General features: G+C 36.1%; 1 protein-coding gene across 2 annotated transcripts in view; it reads right to left on the reverse strand.

Annotated features, from left to right (window-relative positions):
* Nucleotides 1-20,314, reverse strand: part of ubr3 (ubiquitin protein ligase E3 component n-recognin 3) — a 151,766-nt gene that overhangs the window by 122,842 nt on the left and 8,610 nt on the right. For both annotated transcript variants that reach the window (XR_008838320.1, XM_056464685.1), the window contains exons 2-13: nucleotides 17,696-17,835; nucleotides 15,053-15,205; nucleotides 12,602-12,751; nucleotides 12,440-12,480; nucleotides 11,782-11,848; nucleotides 11,170-11,300; nucleotides 8,250-8,478; nucleotides 7,989-8,168; nucleotides 4,430-4,563; nucleotides 3,801-3,887; nucleotides 3,391-3,456; nucleotides 950-1,039 (exon numbers count right to left, since the gene is read on the reverse strand). Coding sequence is in view for 1 of the 2 variants with exons in the window: in XM_056464685.1 (XP_056320660.1) it covers nucleotides 950-1,039; nucleotides 3,391-3,456; nucleotides 3,801-3,887; nucleotides 4,430-4,563; nucleotides 7,989-8,168; nucleotides 8,250-8,478; nucleotides 11,170-11,300; nucleotides 11,782-11,848; nucleotides 12,440-12,480; nucleotides 12,602-12,751; nucleotides 15,053-15,205; nucleotides 17,696-17,835 (1,468 nt within the window). In the remaining variant the exon portion in view is untranslated. The remainder of the gene's footprint in view (nucleotides 1-949; nucleotides 1,040-3,390; nucleotides 3,457-3,800; nucleotides 3,888-4,429; nucleotides 4,564-7,988; nucleotides 8,169-8,249; nucleotides 8,479-11,169; nucleotides 11,301-11,781; nucleotides 11,849-12,439; nucleotides 12,481-12,601; nucleotides 12,752-15,052; nucleotides 15,206-17,695; nucleotides 17,836-20,314) is intronic.

Genomic DNA, 20,314 nt, shown 5'->3' on the forward strand with positions numbered 1-20,314 from the left:
ATTTGTTGCTTTTACAACTGGGATCGACGACAAGACTTTTGTCAGGTAGTGTGTATATGTATAGACAAGGTCTTTTTCAATATACTTTAGCTAGAATAAAAGCAGTTTTTAACTTTAAAAAATTATAATTAAGGTCAATATAATTAGCTCCTTTAAGCAAATTTTTTTGCATCGTTATACAATGCCAAGGTAACCGAATTAACCTATTTAAGACTTTAAATTGCACTTTAAGCTGAATACTAGTATTTTGAAAAGTATCTAGTAAAATTTTATGTACTGTCATCATGGTAAAGATGAAAGAAATCAGTTATTAAAAATTAGTTATTAAAACTGTAATGTTTAGTAATATATATATATATCTATAAAAAAATCTCTCCATTAAACAGAAATTAGGGAAAAAATTGAGAGTGAATTGTCTAAATTTAACAGTAGGGTTAATAAGTTTAACTTCAACTTTTATATATATTTTAGATTTTGGTCAAAGATTTGTTTAGTTTTAAGTTAAGGTTAATTTCAAGTAGCAATCTGTCTGTGTTTAGTAAACTTTATTAGCCCTGGTCCAGACTGCTCCTTTCCATACAATCCAAGTTAATATGGTTTACACCATGCTAATAACTTTATGATCACCGTCTAGCCATTTTGTAACTGACAGAGTGGTTCCATTTAAGCATCTGACCCACACTCTTCAAACAAAGCTCCCATAAGACTTAATGAAGGAAATACAGAGGATTACCCATAAAGGTATCTGTATGAAATATTTGCAGCCCTGGTCATTATATACTTTCACAGCATTGAAACATGTTTGGTTACACAAAAGGGAATAGAAGTCATTCTTGCTTCAGAACTGAGATTTTTGGTGAACCCCTGCTTTAATTACACACAACCAGGTGCTCCTTCTCATCTTAAGCTTTCTTTTATAGGACTGTCTCTTCACCCTCATCTCATTTACCTGTATCTGTAGAGGGTGAACCATGATCTTCATCAGCATCTCCTGATCAGGAAGCAAACTGTCTAAATCCAGACCCTGACACTTCACTCCCTGTAAAACAACAGGTGCAGATCAGTTTATAACAATGTAAACTATAATAAAGTCTTACAATAGGCCTAGGACTTTGACTGCATTGTGTTGCAGCCTTAAATAAAGATTCTCTTCAATAAAGCAACATTTGCACAAAGAAAGCTCCATTCAACCTCAAGCTCAGTGAATCAGATTAAAACACTGTTAGAACATCTTGAGGCCTACTCAAAAGACGCACAAATGTAATTTGAACAAACGCATCCTTATGAAAAACTACATCAGAACAAAACCATTTCCATCTAAAAACTGGAATATCACATGAAACGTTTGCCAATAAAGCAGCGTTAACATCTAGCAGTGTCCTAACAACACGATTCCAGTGACACGCAATTTGGCTGTCTGCACCAATCGCAACGCGCCACGACAGAAACTTTTAAACACCAGCCACTCTACTCCCAACGAAACGGTTTGAAAGGCTTTTAATCTAATTACATCTAATTTAAATCTGTTTTAATACATATTAAAGCTCTTTAACATTATTAATAGGCTACTGAGTGACTGAAGTTGTTGGTTCACACTGAGTCACAGTTCTAACTTTCATTTTCAAACCATCGGCCAGTTACTTTATTTTCAATATCTGAGAAACTATCTGCTGCTGCTTCCGGTAATATAGCAATAAATGTCATGAATAATTTTATTTAAACTCAATTGGAGTAAATTGGGAGCATTTAGCACTGAATCAGTAGCAGTGTTTATGCTGTTCACAAAACATCTGTCATAATTTTTGTGACAAACCCTTGTCTACTGACGAAAAATAAATAAAAATTAAGTGATAATGAAAACAACTATAATAAAAATACAATGACATTTTCATTGACTAATAAAAACAAGACGAGAATGTGATTGAGGGATGTTTTTTGGTAAACATCCAATCGCGATTAAACTTGGTGTGTGATACATGATGCACACATGCACATTTGAAAAGTAACTGGTAGACCGTAGACGCGGGATGCAATTATATCATCTTCTATAGGGGGTGTCGGTCTGTCGGATTAAACTATAATGAAATGGTAACAACTGAGAGAAAAAGAAGATTCACGTTTGATGTCAAGACAAAAAGACCGTAAACTGTATGGGAAGGAAATAGCTGATAAAAACAACAAATCTAAAGTGACATCCGCATGCCAGGGAATCGTCCCGAAATTCATGCAGGAAATTTCACCATTTGCTGTAAAATGTGAATGTAAAATGTTTAAAGATACAAGTAAACAAGGTATATCTAATTTTTGGTCTTCAATGGAAAAGCTATATTCCATATTTTAATAAGACAGTTTTATTAGAATATTTTGTATAAATAAAATAGTTTGAATATTTTGTATGAATAAATACAATATTTTAATAAAACTACACTTAAATTACAACAAACATATTTGTCAACTAAATCTAAAGTAGATTTAGTAGACTAAAATCTTATGAAATTTATTCGACTAAAACTAGAATGATTCAGAAAACTAAAATATGACTAAAACTAAAATCAAATTTTGCTGTCAAAATTAACGCTGATCAGTAGCACATAATCAGTACCTGAGGTGATCATTGTCATAATAGTTTATGCTATTGTTCTGTCACAACGTTACGAAAATAGAAAGCATTTCTAAAATCAGATATTGAGAGAATAAAAATTATTTTAAAATGGAAAAGATACCTTTTAATGCGTCGCAGCACAGTGTCGTGTGTTGTTAGGACACAGTGTAATGAGTCGCAGAGAACAAAATCATCAGTTCCTGATAAACTGGTGCTTAATATTGAAATAAAAAACAATTTGCTGCGGTAGGAGAAGCCACTGTGGGCCTTTTTTCTTGTATAATATAATATAATATAATATAATATAATATAATATAATATAATATAATATAATATAATATAATATAATATAATATAATATAATATAATAATTACTTGCACCTCAGAAGATGAAGACGATTTTGGAGACATGAGATGCTCTTTGGGAGAACAGACACTCCAGTTTTGGAGGTAACAATAGCATAATAGCAATACTGAACCACTGTGATGACAGACTTTGGCTAAGAGATTTTAGATCGACCAAAACAACATTTCAGATGTTTTACAATGTGGTCTGTCCGCTGATTTGTTCAATGATGTGGTTCCATTTTTATTAATAAAGATTTTATATGTATCATGATCAGATTAATCAGTCAAATCAAATCTATGGCATGATCTGAACATGATTTGAATTAAAACAAACAACTTTTTTGATATGCATGCAGGAACGCGTTCTGCAAATGTGTTTCCATCTTAGTCTATTCACATTTTTTCTTATCAGTAAAAACGATTATCCTGCTTAGGCTTACCTTGCTGAGAAACATGGCGTAGTATCGGTGAAGAGGTAAATGAAAGGTCAGCTGATTGAGGGAAGGCTGCAACAGAGAATCCTAAGTTACTAACACACTACTTCCGCATTTATCTCGTCTTAAACATATCCTACATTTTTACAAAATAATTCAAAAACAACAGTAGGTGATTACTAGGCCCACACAGGATCTAGATTTTTCAACCCATTACTGAGTCTATTTATTTACTTATGTAATTGTGTGCTTTTATATTTCAGTAATGTTATTGAATAACATGCAAATGCTTATATAATTTATCTATGATCCAATTTGTAAAATAATATTTGCAACAAAATAGTAAATTTGAATGAAACTAAATGAAAACGAATCCCCCAGCACTAAATCTATTAGTGTAAGCATCAAGACTGTACCTCATCTACAAACCCAATGGCGTCAAACCACATCTGAAGAGTTTCCAGACAATATCGCACCACTGTCTTAGTGTAGTCTTGGGTCTCCTGACAACACACAAAATGTTTAATTCAAAAACAGGTAGGCTTACGACAGTGTTTGATTTTCTTTGTTATTACTGAAGTTTAATCACAATACATGGTATTATCTTAATATTAAGAAATTATATCACAAGAAATGGTCAATCTAAATTTGCGTGCCTTATTTAAATATTTTTTACCTTTTACTTTCGTAAATATTATAATTATAAGAGGTATTATATGTCTATATATATATATATTCTATAATATATACTGTATTAGTGTTGTCAAAAGTATTGTCCAATCATACAGCACCAATTTGTCATAAAATTTTACCCATTTTCCTCATACATTTGAGCATTGTTGAACTCAAAAAGAGCTCAACGGTGCTTGAATGTTAGCGGCAAATGGACGATTTAAAAATTTCAGAACCATACAATTGGTTTTACAACACTTCTGTATTATTGAATATTGGCATACGTCTATACAAAACCAAACAACTGTCATCATTTTAACAATATCATAATTTAAAACAATGTAAAGTACAAAGGGAGGAGTGTATATCTCACTTTAACTTTGCAGTGTGTCAGGAGACCCCACATGGGCTGAGCGCAGGCCTCCAGTTCAGCAGCAAACGCTGCGTAATATGTCTGAGACTCAAACTCCACATGCTCATTCAGCTCTCGCTTATTCAGATTCATTCCTGAGACGGCAAACAGAACAGAGAGAGAAAGTTCACAACATTAGAGTAAATGACCGACTCGTTGAGTGTTAAATTGACAAACCAAAATAACCTTTAGAAATTAAAGAGTCCTAGATGCTTTTTATTATCTACATTATAGAATTTATTATAGAAGGTATTCAATGTCAATATTGTAAAAGCTACTATTTCTTTTTCCAATAAAGCCTACAGCCTCTCACAACCTTTAATTGGTCAAATTAAATACTAATGGGTTTACACTAAATATGGAGCACTGCTTCACTCGCTCTAGTTTACTTTGTGGAATTTATTATTATTTAAAAATCTTTGGTAGGCGTGATTGAGGTGAAATATGTACGTTTGTAGTAAACACCTGCATTCACGCTTTTGCATTGACTTGTATGTAACATACTTGTGGAAATAGTCAAGTCTGCATTTGGTGTGAACCTAGCATTAGGCTATGTTTACATGACAACAACGCAGCCAAAACAAAAACCTTTTTACCTTGTGGTTTGAAAAATTTCACATCTAAATGGCAACATTTTCCAAATGATCTGCGAAAATGTCAAAAAATGCTGTATTACATATGCTAGGCCAGTATCTGGTGCTGTCACCTTGTTAGGCTTGGTAGTGTAGGCTCGGCACTCGTGTCCAAGTATGATTTGCCATGTGTGCAAGACGTGTCTCTGCTTTTGGTTGTAATGTGAAGTAAATCTATACTTTGCTGATAAAGAGTTAAAAAACACTTGAGCATCAACACTGCCATGTACTCATCTATTGTTGTGTATGTGTGTTTGAACTTGCTATAATCAACACAGTATTTTCAAAATTGTTCATGTTGGGTTCACACCAAAGGTGAAATTACGAATTGTTGCAAGTAGATTACAAACAAATTCAATGCAAATGTGTGAATACAGACAAATTTCTGACGGGTGGTGTGAATGACGTAGAAAGTGTGACGCGATTGCTATGAAAGCACGTAATGTGCCACAACTGAATCTTCTGCACAAGTTCAAATAACTCAACTTAAGTTGTAAACAATTCTGTGAGTATATATAAAGTTAAATATCCACTGCAAAAATGCTTTTCTTACTTAGTTGTGCCGTTTCAAGTCGAAATCTCTAAAAAAAAATAATAAATCTTAAATCAAGAAAGCCTTTTCATGACAAGTAAAGAAAATATAGTCTTGTTTGCAGAAACAATTTCATGAAAGTTATTCATGAAAACAAGCAAATTAATCAAAAAAGGTATAAAAAAAAGTTGGAGCCAACTCCAAATTGGCTGGTCAGATCCAGGTGGGCAGTACAAACCTCCTGGAGTTACCATTGATTTATTTAATTCCACATGACATGGAGTCCAACCTATTGTGTTTTATCTGTACCTACTCAACCTCACAGTAACCTGTTGTGTTTTAACATCTACTACACCAACCCTAAACCTATCCTCACAGTAACCTGTTGTGTTTTAACATCTACTACACCTACACCAACCCTAAACCTAACCTCACAGTAACCTGTTGTGTTTTATTAACGTCTACACCAACTCCATCCCTAAACTCAACCTCACAGTAACCTGTTGTGTTTTATTAACATCCACACCTACTCCATCCCTAAACTCAACCTCACAGTAACCTGTTGTGTTTTATTAACGTCTACACCTACTCCATCCCTAAACTCAACCTCACAGTAACCTGTTGTTTTATTAACGTCTACACCTACTCCATCCCTTAACCAAACCTCACAGTAGCCTGTTGTTTTATTAACGTCTACACCTACTCCATCCCTTAACCAAACCTCACAGTAGCCTGTTGTGTTTGATTAAAGTCCACACCTACACCATCCCTAAACTTAACCTCACAGTAACCTGTTGTGCTTTATTAACGTCAACACCTACTCCATCCCTAAACTCAACCTCACAGTAACCTGTTGTGTTTTATTAACCTCTACACCTACTCCATCCCTAAACTCAACCTCACCTGTTGTGTTTTATTAACGTCTACACCTACTCCATCCCTAAACTCAACCTCACAGTAACCTGTTGTGTTTTATTAACGTCTACACCTACTCCATCCCTAAACTCAACCTCACAGTAACCTGTTGTGTTTTATTAACGTCTACACCTACTCCATCCCTAAACTCAACCTCACAGTAACCTGTTGTGTTTTATTAACGTCAACACCTACTCCATCCCTAAACTCAACCTCACAGTAACCTGTTGTGTTTTATTAACATCTACACCTACTCCATCCCTAAACTCATCCTCACAGTAACCTGTTGTGTTTTATTAACATCTACACCTACTCCATCCCTAAACTCATCCTCACAATAACCTGTTGTGTTTTATTAACATCTACACCTACTCCATCCCTAAACTCAACCTCACAGTAACCTGTTGTGTTTTATTAACGTCAACACCTACTCCATCCCTAAACTCATCCTCACAGTAACCTGTTGTGTTTTATTAACGTCAACACCTACTCCATCCCTAAACTCATCCTCACAGTAACCAGTTGTGTTTCATTAAAGTCCACACCTTCTCCATCCCTAAACTCAACCTCACAGTAACCTGTTGTGTTTTATTAACGTCAACACCTTCTCCATCCCTAAACTAAACCTCACAGTAACCTGTTGTGTTTCATTAAAGTCCACACCTTCTCCATCCCTAAACTCAACCTCACAGTAACCTGTTGTGTTTTATTAACGTCTACACCAACTCCATCCCTAAACTCAACCTCACAGTAACCTGTTGTGTTTCATTAAAGTCCACACCTTCTCCATCCCTAAACTCAACCTCACAGTAACCTGTTGTGTTTTATTAACGTCTACACCAACTCCATCCCTAAACTCAACCTCACAGTAACCTGTTGTGCTTTATTTACATCTGCTACACCTACCCAAACCCTAAACCCAACCTACTTGTGGCATAAAGCCCTCCCACTTGGAGGTCTCCGGGCTGCAGTAATACCTACCTGAAATAATCTGCCAATGGGGTAACCAAAATAATCTTATATCAAAGTGAAAACAAGCTTATTTTGCTTACATCAGATCTGTTTTTTAAGGAAACCCTCATTTCATCTTGACTGTCTGAAAACAAAACTATATTTTGCTCGTCTAGAACAGTGTTTCCCAACCCTGTTCCTGAAGGCACACCAACAGTACACATTTTCAACCTCTCCCTAATCAAACACACCTGAATCAACTTATTATAACATCAGAAGAGACTCCAACACCTGAAGTTAATGGGTCAGAAAAGGGAGACATTCCAAAATATGTACTGTTGGTGTGCCTACAGGAACAGGGTTGGGAAACACTGGTCTAGAAAATGCTTCTTGATTTACCAATTTTTTGATATTTGGCCTAAAATAAAAAAAAAGACAATAACTTTAAGAAAGAAATAAAGGGAAATGATGGTTCATGACAGTTACTGACCTTGAAAGAAGGAGACGAAACTCATCCAGAGCAGCAGCAGAGAATGATCCTCCAGGAAGCGCTTGGCCACACTTTGGTGTGATAGGATATTAATAAAATCACTAACTAAAGGCCAGTAGGTGTTATTCTTCAGCAGAGCTTCGCCACAGTTCACCACCACATGACGATTATTCTCCTCATCTGTGACAGAACAAAGACACGTTGATAAATGTAGCCAGACGTCTAGATGATCTGCCAGTAAATGTATCTTTCTTCAGTTACCTTGCAGTTCGCTCTTGATAAGGCAGCTCTCCATCATGTAGAGGAGAACGGTGACCATGATGTCCAGTAACTGGCACTCCTCTGTGACGTGTCTGGCCAGCTCCTCGTTGCTGAAGAGCTGCACGCTGATGTGCACGATGCGGTTGGACATGGTGTCTGACTCGTGACTCTTCATGAGGGTCTTCATGATGAAGGCATAGTGTTGTACGAATGTTTTAGTGAAGGTGATCTGTGACAAGGGAGAAGCAAGCACAAATTTGATTGAAAAGTAACAAAACTATGAACCTTTCGGTTATTTTAGATGAGTAGAACTCTTCCTTTTTACTTAATTTTATTTATTTGTATTCTATTTTAATATAATTCATATATTTTTATACAACCTAAATGTATGTGTGTGCGACAGGCTTTGTTTATTGTCTTAAAAAGAGAGAAAACAGGCTCTGTATTGCATGTTTCATCTATCATGTTCAATAAAAATACTGAGGGGAAAAAAGTAACAAAACAAGACCCCTAAGGAAATCAAGATTACACAGACAGAACATGTATCAATGAATCTATGTATATATCAAGCTAAACTGATTAATTCTTTAAATTTTAATGAGTGTATAGTATTGACCTTATTCTTCAATGCAGAAGTGTGTGCGTTTTTGCGTTTGTTTTAGAACTTCCGATTCAGCTGCCTATGGGACTGGGAATAATAAACGGCAGAAAACGGTCAAACTACTTACTCTACAAACAAGTGTTCGCATGACAATATAGACAAAGTAGAATATTATAATAATAAAAAATATCAGTTTGCAACACCAAGCAGCAAAACGAGCTGTTTGTAACGACTACAAAAGAATGGAAGTGAATGAGACCGGAAGTCTCGAGCCAAAATGATTCAAATGGCTGCGCCCACTCGTACGCAGAGAATAGGGTGAATAGGATGTCGGGTGAAAGCCAACGCAACTGTAATTTTCACGTTTTGCGCCACTTTGTTTAAATGGCAAATCCATTTGTGCCCTCGTAGGTGTGCTGGTCTGAAAACGAGGTGCATTAAGACGCATTGTTGGCACGTTGCCATTTTGAAATAATCTGCGCCATTGACCAACTAAAAGCTGCTCTAAAGTCCAGCGCAAAGCGTGTTAGTTAGGCGCCTATAAAGTCTAAATGCTTACACATTGCTTAATGCACACAGGATGTACAGCACTACACAAACATTTTTACATATGAAAACAAATTACAGATTAAAATGTTACAAAAAGTATTACTTTCTACATAAATATAAAAACCATTACCTCCATGCGTTCACCTCGGGGGGCTTTTTTTTTTGTTTATTCATGACAGTTTGCATTTGTATAATCTTATTATTATTAGTACTACTAGTAGTAGTAGTAGTATTTATATTTATTTTAATAAAAAAAAAAGTTTAGATTTGTCCACCTGTTGGGTTTTGGAGACGTATGAATCATATATGCCATTTAATAATTATAGTTTTTTGACCACTTCAACTATTATTGTTAATTTATTTGCTGAAAATTAGAACTGAACTTAGAAATAGTTTGAACCAAATCTTTGTGCTTAAACTAAATTAAAAATGTAGGCTAATGGATGGTCTTCAGTGGAGAGAGTTTCCACCATTTCCTTACTCCATGAAAGTAAAGGAGTAAAGTAAAGAGTAAAGTAAAGAGAAAGTAAAGAGGCCGAATGGAGACTCATTCTTTATCCTCGTGCTGCAACCCATCACTGGGAAACATCCATACACACTCATTCATACATATACACTATGGACAATTTAACTTACCCAAGTTGTTTCTAAAATGTGGTGGAGTTGGTTATGTGATGATTATTGAATACGAAAAGAGGTTATAAATATTGATGTGAGATACTGAGAAGTTTGTTGTTACTTCTGTATTATCCAAGTGTTGAGTTAAAATGCAATAAATATATTAAAAATATGTAATTATTAAAAAATAAATAAATAAAAGGGGTGAAAAAAGTGAACAAGGCAATTTGGCTCTTTAAAGATCATGGGCTGGTTGTACAAAGTTACAATTTTACTAATTCACGATGTACTACTAAATATCACTATAATATGTTGTACCAATTTTTTGTTGAACATAATTAAAGTATATTTACATTTTCATGAAAACCCAAAACATTCCTCCCATTCCTCATTATTTCCAACACAAAAGTATTGAGAGTGAATCCATATTCTCAGATGATTGTACACACTATGATTTCAATTATATTTAGTTTAGTTATACAATGCAGTAGGGCTGGATCATATTACCTAAAATTTGTATCTATAAAAGTATACACTGTGTGCATACAATATATGTGGGGGTGATGATACCTTTTATATTGTGAGCATCTAGATTTACCGTGGGAAAATTTCCTCACCACAACAGCCTTAATTCATAGTATTTGAAAAACAGTATGTGAGAAGTACGCAGATTTCATTTTTTCTGTTCCTTTGAATGTTCCATGTTCTGCATGACAAAACCCATTTAATTGTTCCTTTTTTCTCATTCTGAATGCATTCCTGCTATTTAAATAGAAAAAAAGTGTATTTTTTAATCATCATAAGTTGTGCCCAAAAATTAAATCAGAACTGAAAGCGAACAAAGGACAAGTGAATGTTTACCATTAATTAAGTGAGACTAGAAACCCTTAATTGATCTGATGAACTGAAATTCACAGCATTTCATCAACTGCTCACAATGTTTAGATTGCTATTGAATCACCCAAGTTGTAACAATGCTCTTATGTAACTATGAATTACTTATGAGAGCTTGAAACCTACTAGCCGCAAGCAAATTCTTTCTCAAAAGCAAATCATGTAACAAAATTAGCTACATTTAGCAATTCAACAAACCAAACGTTAATTTTAAATCCTGCACTTATGAACTGAAATACGTTTAAGAGCAATAAATACCTTGTAATCCTGATCTGGCAACATGTTGAGCAAAAACGTCACCATCTTCTGTGGAAATTCATACTTAATAGTCCAAAACAATAACTCTTCTAAAAAGCATTTATGTTTCAGCGTGTCCATTATGGATGGATCTATCGAAACAGAAAAGCAAAAACATTTTGATACCATGCATGTTTATTTTATTTGATGATGATGATGATGATGATGAAATTATTTCCAGTACTGAAGTAAAACTTAATAGCCCTCCTGTGGTATTTTAACAACAAATTCCATTTGTCTTTGCCATGATGACAGCAAATGATATTTTTCTAGTTATTATGCAAGACATTAGCATGTAGCTTAAAGTGCCATTTTAAACTAGATCAACTATGTTAATAAGGTTAATTAGGCAAGTTAATGGACAACAGTAGTGTGTTTTGTAGCCAATCGAAAATAATATATTTCTTAAAAACTGTTTAAAAACTGCTTTTATTTCAGCCAAACTAAAGAAATAAGATTAATAAGCTCCAATAAACATCACATGGTAGTAAATATTTGAAGAAGATTACAACATTTCACAAGAGGGCTAATCATTTTGTCTTCAGCTGTTTAACATCATGTACTAGGATCTACCTTTGGTACTGCTACTGAGCTTCACTCTTTTCCTCTGTCCCACACCCTGCAGCCCGTCCTGATCCTCCTGTCCAACAAAAACATCAGTTGACCCACTATTTTCTAGAAATCAACCAAGCTAAAACCAGTTTAGATGATAAAACGAACAAAAGGCGGCAATGTTGTCAACGTTAGCCATGTTTCCATCCAAAGATGCTAATAAAACTCACTGTAATATCAAATATCGCTGATTTATAGCCAATAGAGCAGCTTTTCCAGTCAGAGAGGATAAAAATGTAAATTGGCACCAAATATCAAAAAGAAAAACAGAATTTGCTGTGGCAGGAGAAGCTGCACGAGTCTTTTTTTATATACTAAACTACTTGCGCCTCAGAAAAAGATGAAGAAACATTCAACATGCATTGGCTTTTGGAGGCGTGAGAAGTTCTTTAGAAGCGGATTTAATCATAGATTAAACGCATTTTGTCTTATCAGACATATTATTTGTGCGTGATCCTATTTTATATCGTGCATTTTCAAAATTTCTGCAAATCTTGGCATTTCCATTTAGCATATTTAATGTGATATTCCAAAATAGGTGGATGGAAACATAGCTACTGACACACCACTTGATTTATTTTGTGTCACCTTTTTCTATCCAAGCAGTCTGTGTGCTTACCTCTTTGCTGGAGTCCTCCAGACTGCCAGTAGCAGCAGCTCCTAAAACAATAAGGTTGATGTCAAAAATATGAAGCACATTTCCAAAGTTGATAAAAATTTAGTTCTCCCCTTTGAAAATCAATATATGTTAATCAAATGGAGAAAAAGGAAACAGTGTTACCCAGTAGACTGAGTGCTCCTGCCCCTGCTGCAGTGTCTGATGTCCCGTCTCCAGCGGCTCCTTTCTCCTCCACTGACACCAGACCCGAGCTCTTCAATGCTAATAAATACTTCTCATAGTTCTTCTTTGCATAAACATTCTCCTCTTGACCTATTGGTGTAAAAAAAGATGATTATTTTCATTTTTGGGTGAACTAACCCTTTTATTATTACTTGCTCACGGTTACATTCTAAAATGAAAAGGTCTGAACCATTTAAAAATGTATTAGTAGCTTCGTTTTTTTTTACATTTCCTTTTTGTTTTTTTTTCCCCTAACATGTTGGTTGTAACTGTACAACATGTTAAAATTAAGACTCCAAATGAGAGCTCCGTTTATGCTTTAATCCTAATTGTGGCATTTTAGTGACTGTCGCTTTAAATTTAATTGAGATTGTGCTCTTTTGAAAAGAGGGCGGAGCTACAAATGCGTCAAATGTGTCAGCATAGTGGAAGATTCAAAAACAAAGACTAACGTCCTATGCTAATGAGGGAGAGATGATCACTAGTGGGCGGGGTTTTGCCCCTCTGATGACACGTACAAAAAGAGAATGTCAATCAAAGTGTTTCTGCAGACTGTTTTTAACAAGTCTGATTATAAAAAAAATATAATAAATACATCGTTACCATTAGTTACATTTTAAGCTGGTTATATTCATATTAAACCCCTTATAACGTAATTGCATAATAGGTCCTCTTTAAAACGGTAGTTTTGCAATTGCTTTTTTTTTAGTAAAATAGCTAATAGTAAAACAGTACATTTTAACTATTTAATGTGGTTAAATAATGGGCAAAGAGTGAATGAACAGGTAATAACAGCAAAGGTCATTTTCATTTATAGGTCCTAAAAGGCACAACAACCAAAACAACCTTTTATTCTAGGAGTGACAGTGAAAAGGAAAGGAAAGGAAAGGAAAGGAAAGAAGGAAGGAAGGAAGGAAGGAAGAAAGGAAGGAAAGGAAGGAAGGAAGGAAGGAAAGGAAAGGAAAGGAAAGGAAAGGAAAGGAAGGAAGGAAGGAAGGAAGGAAGGAAGGAAGGAAGGAAGGAAAGAAAGAAAGGAAAGAAAGGAAATAAAGAAAGAAAGGAAAGAAAGGAAAGAAAGAAAGAAAGAAAGAAAGAAAGAAAGAAAGAAAGAAAGAAAGAAAGAAGAAAGAAAGAAAGAAAGAAAGAAAGAAAGAAAGAAAGAAAGAAAGAAAGAAAGAAAGAAAGAAAGAAAGAAAGAAAGAAAGGAAAGAAAGGAAAGAAAGAAAGACAAATTACAGAAACTAACAAAAATAATCAATTTAAACTAATTCACTAAACATTTCCGTCTAGTTGTACTGTTATTAACCTCGAGGCCAAGGTTAATTACAGGGTGGATTAAGAGTAACTAAACAATAAAATTTGATAAAGTATAATTAAAGGTCCAGTAACATAAGTGGATATAAAATAGCAAATAAAAAATTCTGGCTACCACCAGGGGTAGGAGTGGTGAAGATGTCTAGGTGTCGGGCGTGAGGTGTCTGAATAAAACAGCCAAGTAACTGTACTATGCACCTGGTTTCGGGCAGCTGCTGTGATCGGATATTGTACCAAAGTCTGTGATCTTGATAGACTGTACCAAAAGGCCTAGGATCATGGGGGGAGGTGTTAGGTGATATTACGGGAGTTTTCCAGGAGAAATAACAAAACGGGAGGGTGGCAGGCGACGGGTCTGAAATACAGGAGACTCCCGAGAAAAACGGTAGTGTTGGAAGGTATGCTTCCACCTCCGACAGCAAAACTTGGCATTCATTATCATTAAAGGCCTTTTTCTTGTATTACGCAAATTATTAACCTCATGCGGATGCCATGGTGGCACAGTGGGTAGCACAATCACCTCACAGCAAAAAGGTCGCTGGTTCGAGCCTCGGCTGGGTCAGTTGGCATTTCTGTGTGGAGTTTGTATGTTCTCCCTGTGTTCGCTTGGGTTTCCTCCGGGTGCTCCGGTTTTCCCCACAGTCCAAAGACACGCGGTACAGGTGAGCTGAATAATCTCAAATTAGCTGTAGTGTATGTGTGTGAACGCAAGAGTGTATGGGTGTTTCCTGAGACTGAGGCTGGAAGGGCATCCACTGCGTAAAATTCATTCATTCTGCGTTCATACCTTTCCATAAAGGGACTAAGCTGAAAAGAAAATGAATGAATGAATAACCTCATGCATGCAAGCGCTCATGTAGAAGGCTCCAAATTCACTAACAGAAGAGTTTAAAAACAAACTTATGCAAGTACCCACTTGTGAATTAGGCAGAAAGTTTTCGTGAGAAGTTCAAATGTGCGCATAAATACAAAAAACGTGTGCAAATATTGAGACTCAATGACTGGAAACAGTTCTTGGAAATTATACGAACAATATAGATGTATAAATGTTGCAATGCCAACACATCGCATACATACCCATGCTGAGCTCTTTAAAGGTCTGCTGATCTGTTAAGATCTTGGTGAGAACGGTGCGCATGGCTCCGCCCATCTTGGTGAGCTCTTCTAAGAAGGAGATTTGTGGATCCAACTGCTGCAGAACCTTCTGGAGATCTCTGTCAGCGGCCGACTCTGCCAGGACATCATAACAAGTTTACGTGTTGAACAAAATAACTTTCAAAAAGCCAGTCTCACAACAGTTAGTCATATAGTCGTGAAATTTAATCCATTCAAGTTCCTCAACATGACCGTTAACTAATGTACAGTTAAGGTCAAAATTATTAGCCCTCCTGTGAATTAAAAAAAATTAAAATTTACCAAATGATGTTTAACAGAGCAAGAAATTTCTCACAGTATTTCCTGTAATATTTTTTCTGATTTGTCTGATTTGCTTTATTTTGTCTAGAATAAAAGCTTTTAATGTTTTTAAAAATCATTTTAAGGTAGATATTATTAGACCCCTTAAGCAATATTTGTTTTTGATTGTCTACAGAACAAACCATCATTATACAATGACTTGCCCAATTACCATAACTTTCCTAATTACCATAACTAGCCTAATTAACCTAGCTAAGCCTTTACATGTCACCTTAAGCTAAATACTAGATATTAGAAATGAGTTATTAAAACTAACCCATTCTGAAATGTGTTGAAATAATCTTCTTTCCATTAAACAGTAATTGGGGAAAAATATATTGGGGGGGGCATAATAATTCAGGAGGGCTAATAATTCTGGCTTAAAATGTACATCAACAGGCATTTTCTTTTTGTGTTCCTCAACATGACTTTTATTCTATTGTACTTAATGTAGGGAAGTACGATATACCGGCGGCCATACTGGCCGATAAATGCTATTATTTAACGTTATTTTTATCTGTCCGATGTCAAAATTAGGTCGATATCTTTAAGCCGATAGATTAATTAATTGTACAGAACTGCCTGCCTCGTGCATGCATGGGTCAAACTTGTTCAGACTTGCCCAGTGCACTATAACAGAGCTTTCCTCACATTGTTTATTCCTTCAAAGTTCGTTCTTTCTTTGAGTGGTATTGCTGTGCGTTAATAACTCACTAAGTAACCATATTCCTTATTGTAGATATGTTTGATACAGTGTCATTGTGTATTTTGGTTTAAATCACATCAGGAAAAAATATTTCATGTGTAAACATAACAGCAGCGATGTACACGTGCTAAACAACTTGTTGGGTTGTTCGTAATCTAATATAATTGTTATTATCAACGTGTTACTTGTCATGTGTTGTTAATGTAAGATTCTATTCAGTTAGATCGGCATATTTATAATGGTTAAGCGCACGTGATGGCTATCACCACGCACACACATAGTGAGCCGACAGAGCCTCCACAGCAGCCCAAACAGCAGCAGGGGAGATGAATTAGTCACTGAATACAGCACAGGGGTTCTCAACTGTCCGCCACATTCTGTCTTTATATTATTCACTGCGTTTGTCAAAGTCATCTGTGCTCAATGCTCAGGTGTTCTATCAAAATCTGACTCAGAGGACAAATTTGACTCCGCTTTGCATGCACGCGCATCACACAGCGCCTGTAGTTAAATCTTCAAACTCGCAGCGGTTTCTCATAAACCTTTTATCGATCATTTTTCCCACAACTGACATCAAGAACGAACATAGAAGTGTTGTCTGATCACCTACATGTGTTCAAAAGAATTTAAAACGCCAAATGGGATGTATTTATGCTACATTCTCTAAAGTAATTAGAATACAAGCTTTTTACTTGTATCGGGGCTCTGAACTGACCAAACACCTCTCAAAACGCTTTTTCGGACATTACATATTTGTACATATGTACATTACTGTAGCATGTTTTATGCAAGAACATTTGAGCTGGTTTCAGTTCTTAGTTCTTTCATTTCCATTCAAATATATTTTACTTGCTTGTTAATTAAACCTATTATTGTTATTTAACCTGTTCTTTTTATGCAACAGTCAAGTTGCATGTTATTTTGCTATGCGAAGAAAAGGAATTAATTTATTTTTGGCATGCTGATCTTTGTAAAATCGTGAATATAGGTCTATATAATCACCTTGCAATTTTGAAATGATAGTTTTTTTGCTTTGAGTAGACTATTCAGTTCATAAGATCAGTACAAACTTTTATGAAGTTTTAAAAATAAAATCAGTTGTTCCCTGTATAAATATTAAACATTGTGAAAAATTCAGATTTATCGGCCTCCAAAGTTATCAGTTATCAAATTCGGGCAAAAAAAATCCATATCGGTGCATCCCTAACTCAGGGCTCGAAATTGCGACCATTTTGGTTGCATGTGCGCCCGAAATGTTATCTATGCGACCTCAAAATATATTTGGGAGCATTTGTGCGAGTGCATAAAATTGTTGTTGTGCGACCAGTTTTCACAGCAAAATGTTCCTCGCATGCGTAGATTTAGGAGACATTCACACATTACGCATCTTTGTACCTAAAAACAACAAATGCAGCGCTCAGGAATGGTTAAAAACAGTTGTCATGTCAACTTGCTGCAGTAAACAAAGCCGGCAATGCTTGTCCCGCCTTCAAGCTCTTCTCATTGGCCCACTGCGCTAGAACAGAACGTGAATGGTTGTTGTGATCTGGTGTCCTCACCTGGTTCAGTGTAGCCGTCTCTCAGATATTGAATGATAGTGATGATAAACCGCGGCAGCACCATCTCAGACATGAGCAGCAGATCTCGAGGGACTGATGGAACATTCTCTCCTGTTTTTAATCGATGTCTATTACAAAACCTGTCACACAAAAACAAATGATCCAGTTGGTAATATAATCTCAGTAGTTTTCCATTAAAAAAAATGTATTGTAATAAATAAAACCTTATATTTGGGGAAAAAACACCCGTGGCTATATTAAATAAAGTTTTACGAGCATCTATTTGATGTCTGTAGTCACCGAACTTTTTCATAAACGTCAACAGGTTAATGCACAACAAGCGACCGCCATTAGGATATCAGTAAGATCATGGCCTAGTCGGCTAAAACAAACAGTCCTGTAGAGTACTGATGTCATGTATACACTGTCACGCACATTGAAGTGCGCATGCACAACATGACATACTGCATGACTGAGTCCGAAATTGCACAGTCCCATATGGGAGTTATAGTACAGTTAGTAAATACAATACCAATACCAAGCAGGTAGGACAGCCTATTGTATTGTTCAGACCAAACGTTTTAATAGGACCAAATCCTCTTGGTTCTACACTTCTTGGAAAATGCTAACGTTAGCCTGATAGCACTGAAAGTCAACATCCAACCTTGCAAATCCAAAGCCACACTGCATGAACGTGCACTAGACAACATCACGTAATATACATACACGCAAGTAAACGTTATAATACAGTAAGTAAATACAAAACCAATACCAGGCAGGTAGGACAGCTTATTGTATTAAGACCGAATGTTTTGATAGTACCAAGAAGATTTTGACCTACACCTACATGTGTATGGAGGATGAGAGAGCCCTCAGATTTCATCCAAAATACCTTATATATTTAACTTAACTTAATATTTGTGTCCCGAAAATAAACAAAGAGGATTGTGATGACATGAGGGTGAGGAATTAATACATTTACACAGCTCTCCACGGTTTAGCTTTAACCCTAATCAAACATTCATTCATTTTCCTTCGGCTTAGTACCTTCGTTTATCAGGGGACGCCACAGCAGAATGAACGACCAAATTATTCCAGCATATGTTCACACAGCAGATACCCTTTCAGCCACAACCCAGTACTGGGAAACACCTATACACATTCACACACACTCATACACTACAGCCAATTTAGCCTATTCAATTCACTCATAGCACGTCTTTGGACTGTTGGGGAAACTGGAGCACCCGGAGGAAACCCACACCAACACGGGAAGAACATGCAAACTCCACACAGACATGCAAACTGGCCCAGTCGGGACTCAAACCAGCGAACTTCTTGCTAGGAGACAACAGTGCTAACAACAGAGCCACCATGCCACCCCTAATCAAACATACCTGATCATATTAACTTAGTCCTTTTGGTTTGTTTGAAACCTACAGGCAAGTGTGTAAAAGCAAGGTTGGAACTAAATTCTGCAGGGATCCAACCCTCCAGGAACTGAGTTTCACATCCTTGCTTAAGGGAAACTTCTAAGAAGCAAAAACTGCAAAAGCAGCAAAATCTTCACCACACTTTTTACTCTATATCTGCTCTCTACATATCAAACGTGTTGAATCACTAGTCTTGTTAAAACTATGCTCAACATTATGGATCGTCTTTTTCTTCTCACACAAAACTTTAATAACATAGTCGAACAAACTAAAACAGAATACATTTGCTCTAAAAATAGCTTAAGGAAATGGGGGGGAAAAATGTCGTATAGTGACTTGGTTTTACATACATCTGTTGTTGGAAGGATTTTAAGATGTGGGTTTGGCACTGAAGAATGAAGAAAGATAAGCTCAAGCTTGAGACAACTGATTGAGCCCTGCATTTTATAATTAATCACAGTGGACATTGCTTTTGTTGTATTGTTTTCTATTATTTTAAGTTGTTTCGGACAAAAGTGACACGCAGTCAAATATAACTCAAATATGATATCAGATTCACCACTGTTGATGCTCATAAATTATCATAAAAGTCATCGTGCTGCATGTATTAGGAGGTTTGCTGACGGTACTCACACTACAAAGGTACCGCACCAAAGCCCAACCGAACCGCACTTTGGCACACCTTATCCAACCGGGCCAGGGCCGGCCAACTGAACTGCGCCTGAATCGGAGCACTCACACTTGTCAAATGAACCAGGAAATGTGTCCGGGCATGGTTCGGAAAGCCTACTGTGAGTGCACCCTAAATTTGGGCAATTCTGATATAAACCATCAAAATTTAGAACTCCTTATGCCAGGGGTCACCAAATTCATTACTGGAGGTCCAGTGTCCTGGGTTTAGTTCCAACCCCAATTAAACACACCTTAACAAGCTAATCAAGTACTGCATTCAAGTACAATTTTTATGTCTTTCACTTGCTAACTTCCCTCCGTCTCGTTCCCTCAGATGTACATCATTGATTACATCACACTGGTAGACTGGCAGAACATCTGAATAGGTTCAAATGGAATGCTCTACACCCTTGAACAAATGGAAACTACACTGTTGTGACGTCACAATCACGTTACATTCTGGGACATAAAGGTGCTGGAGTGGACACATGAACCCGACTTGCTTCCTCTGTCA

The sequence above is a fragment of the Danio aesculapii genome, chromosome 9 (assembly GCF_903798145.1).
Source record: "Danio aesculapii chromosome 9, fDanAes4.1, whole genome shotgun sequence".
NCBI classification, from domain to species: Eukaryota; Metazoa; Chordata; class Actinopteri; order Cypriniformes; family Danionidae; genus Danio; species Danio aesculapii.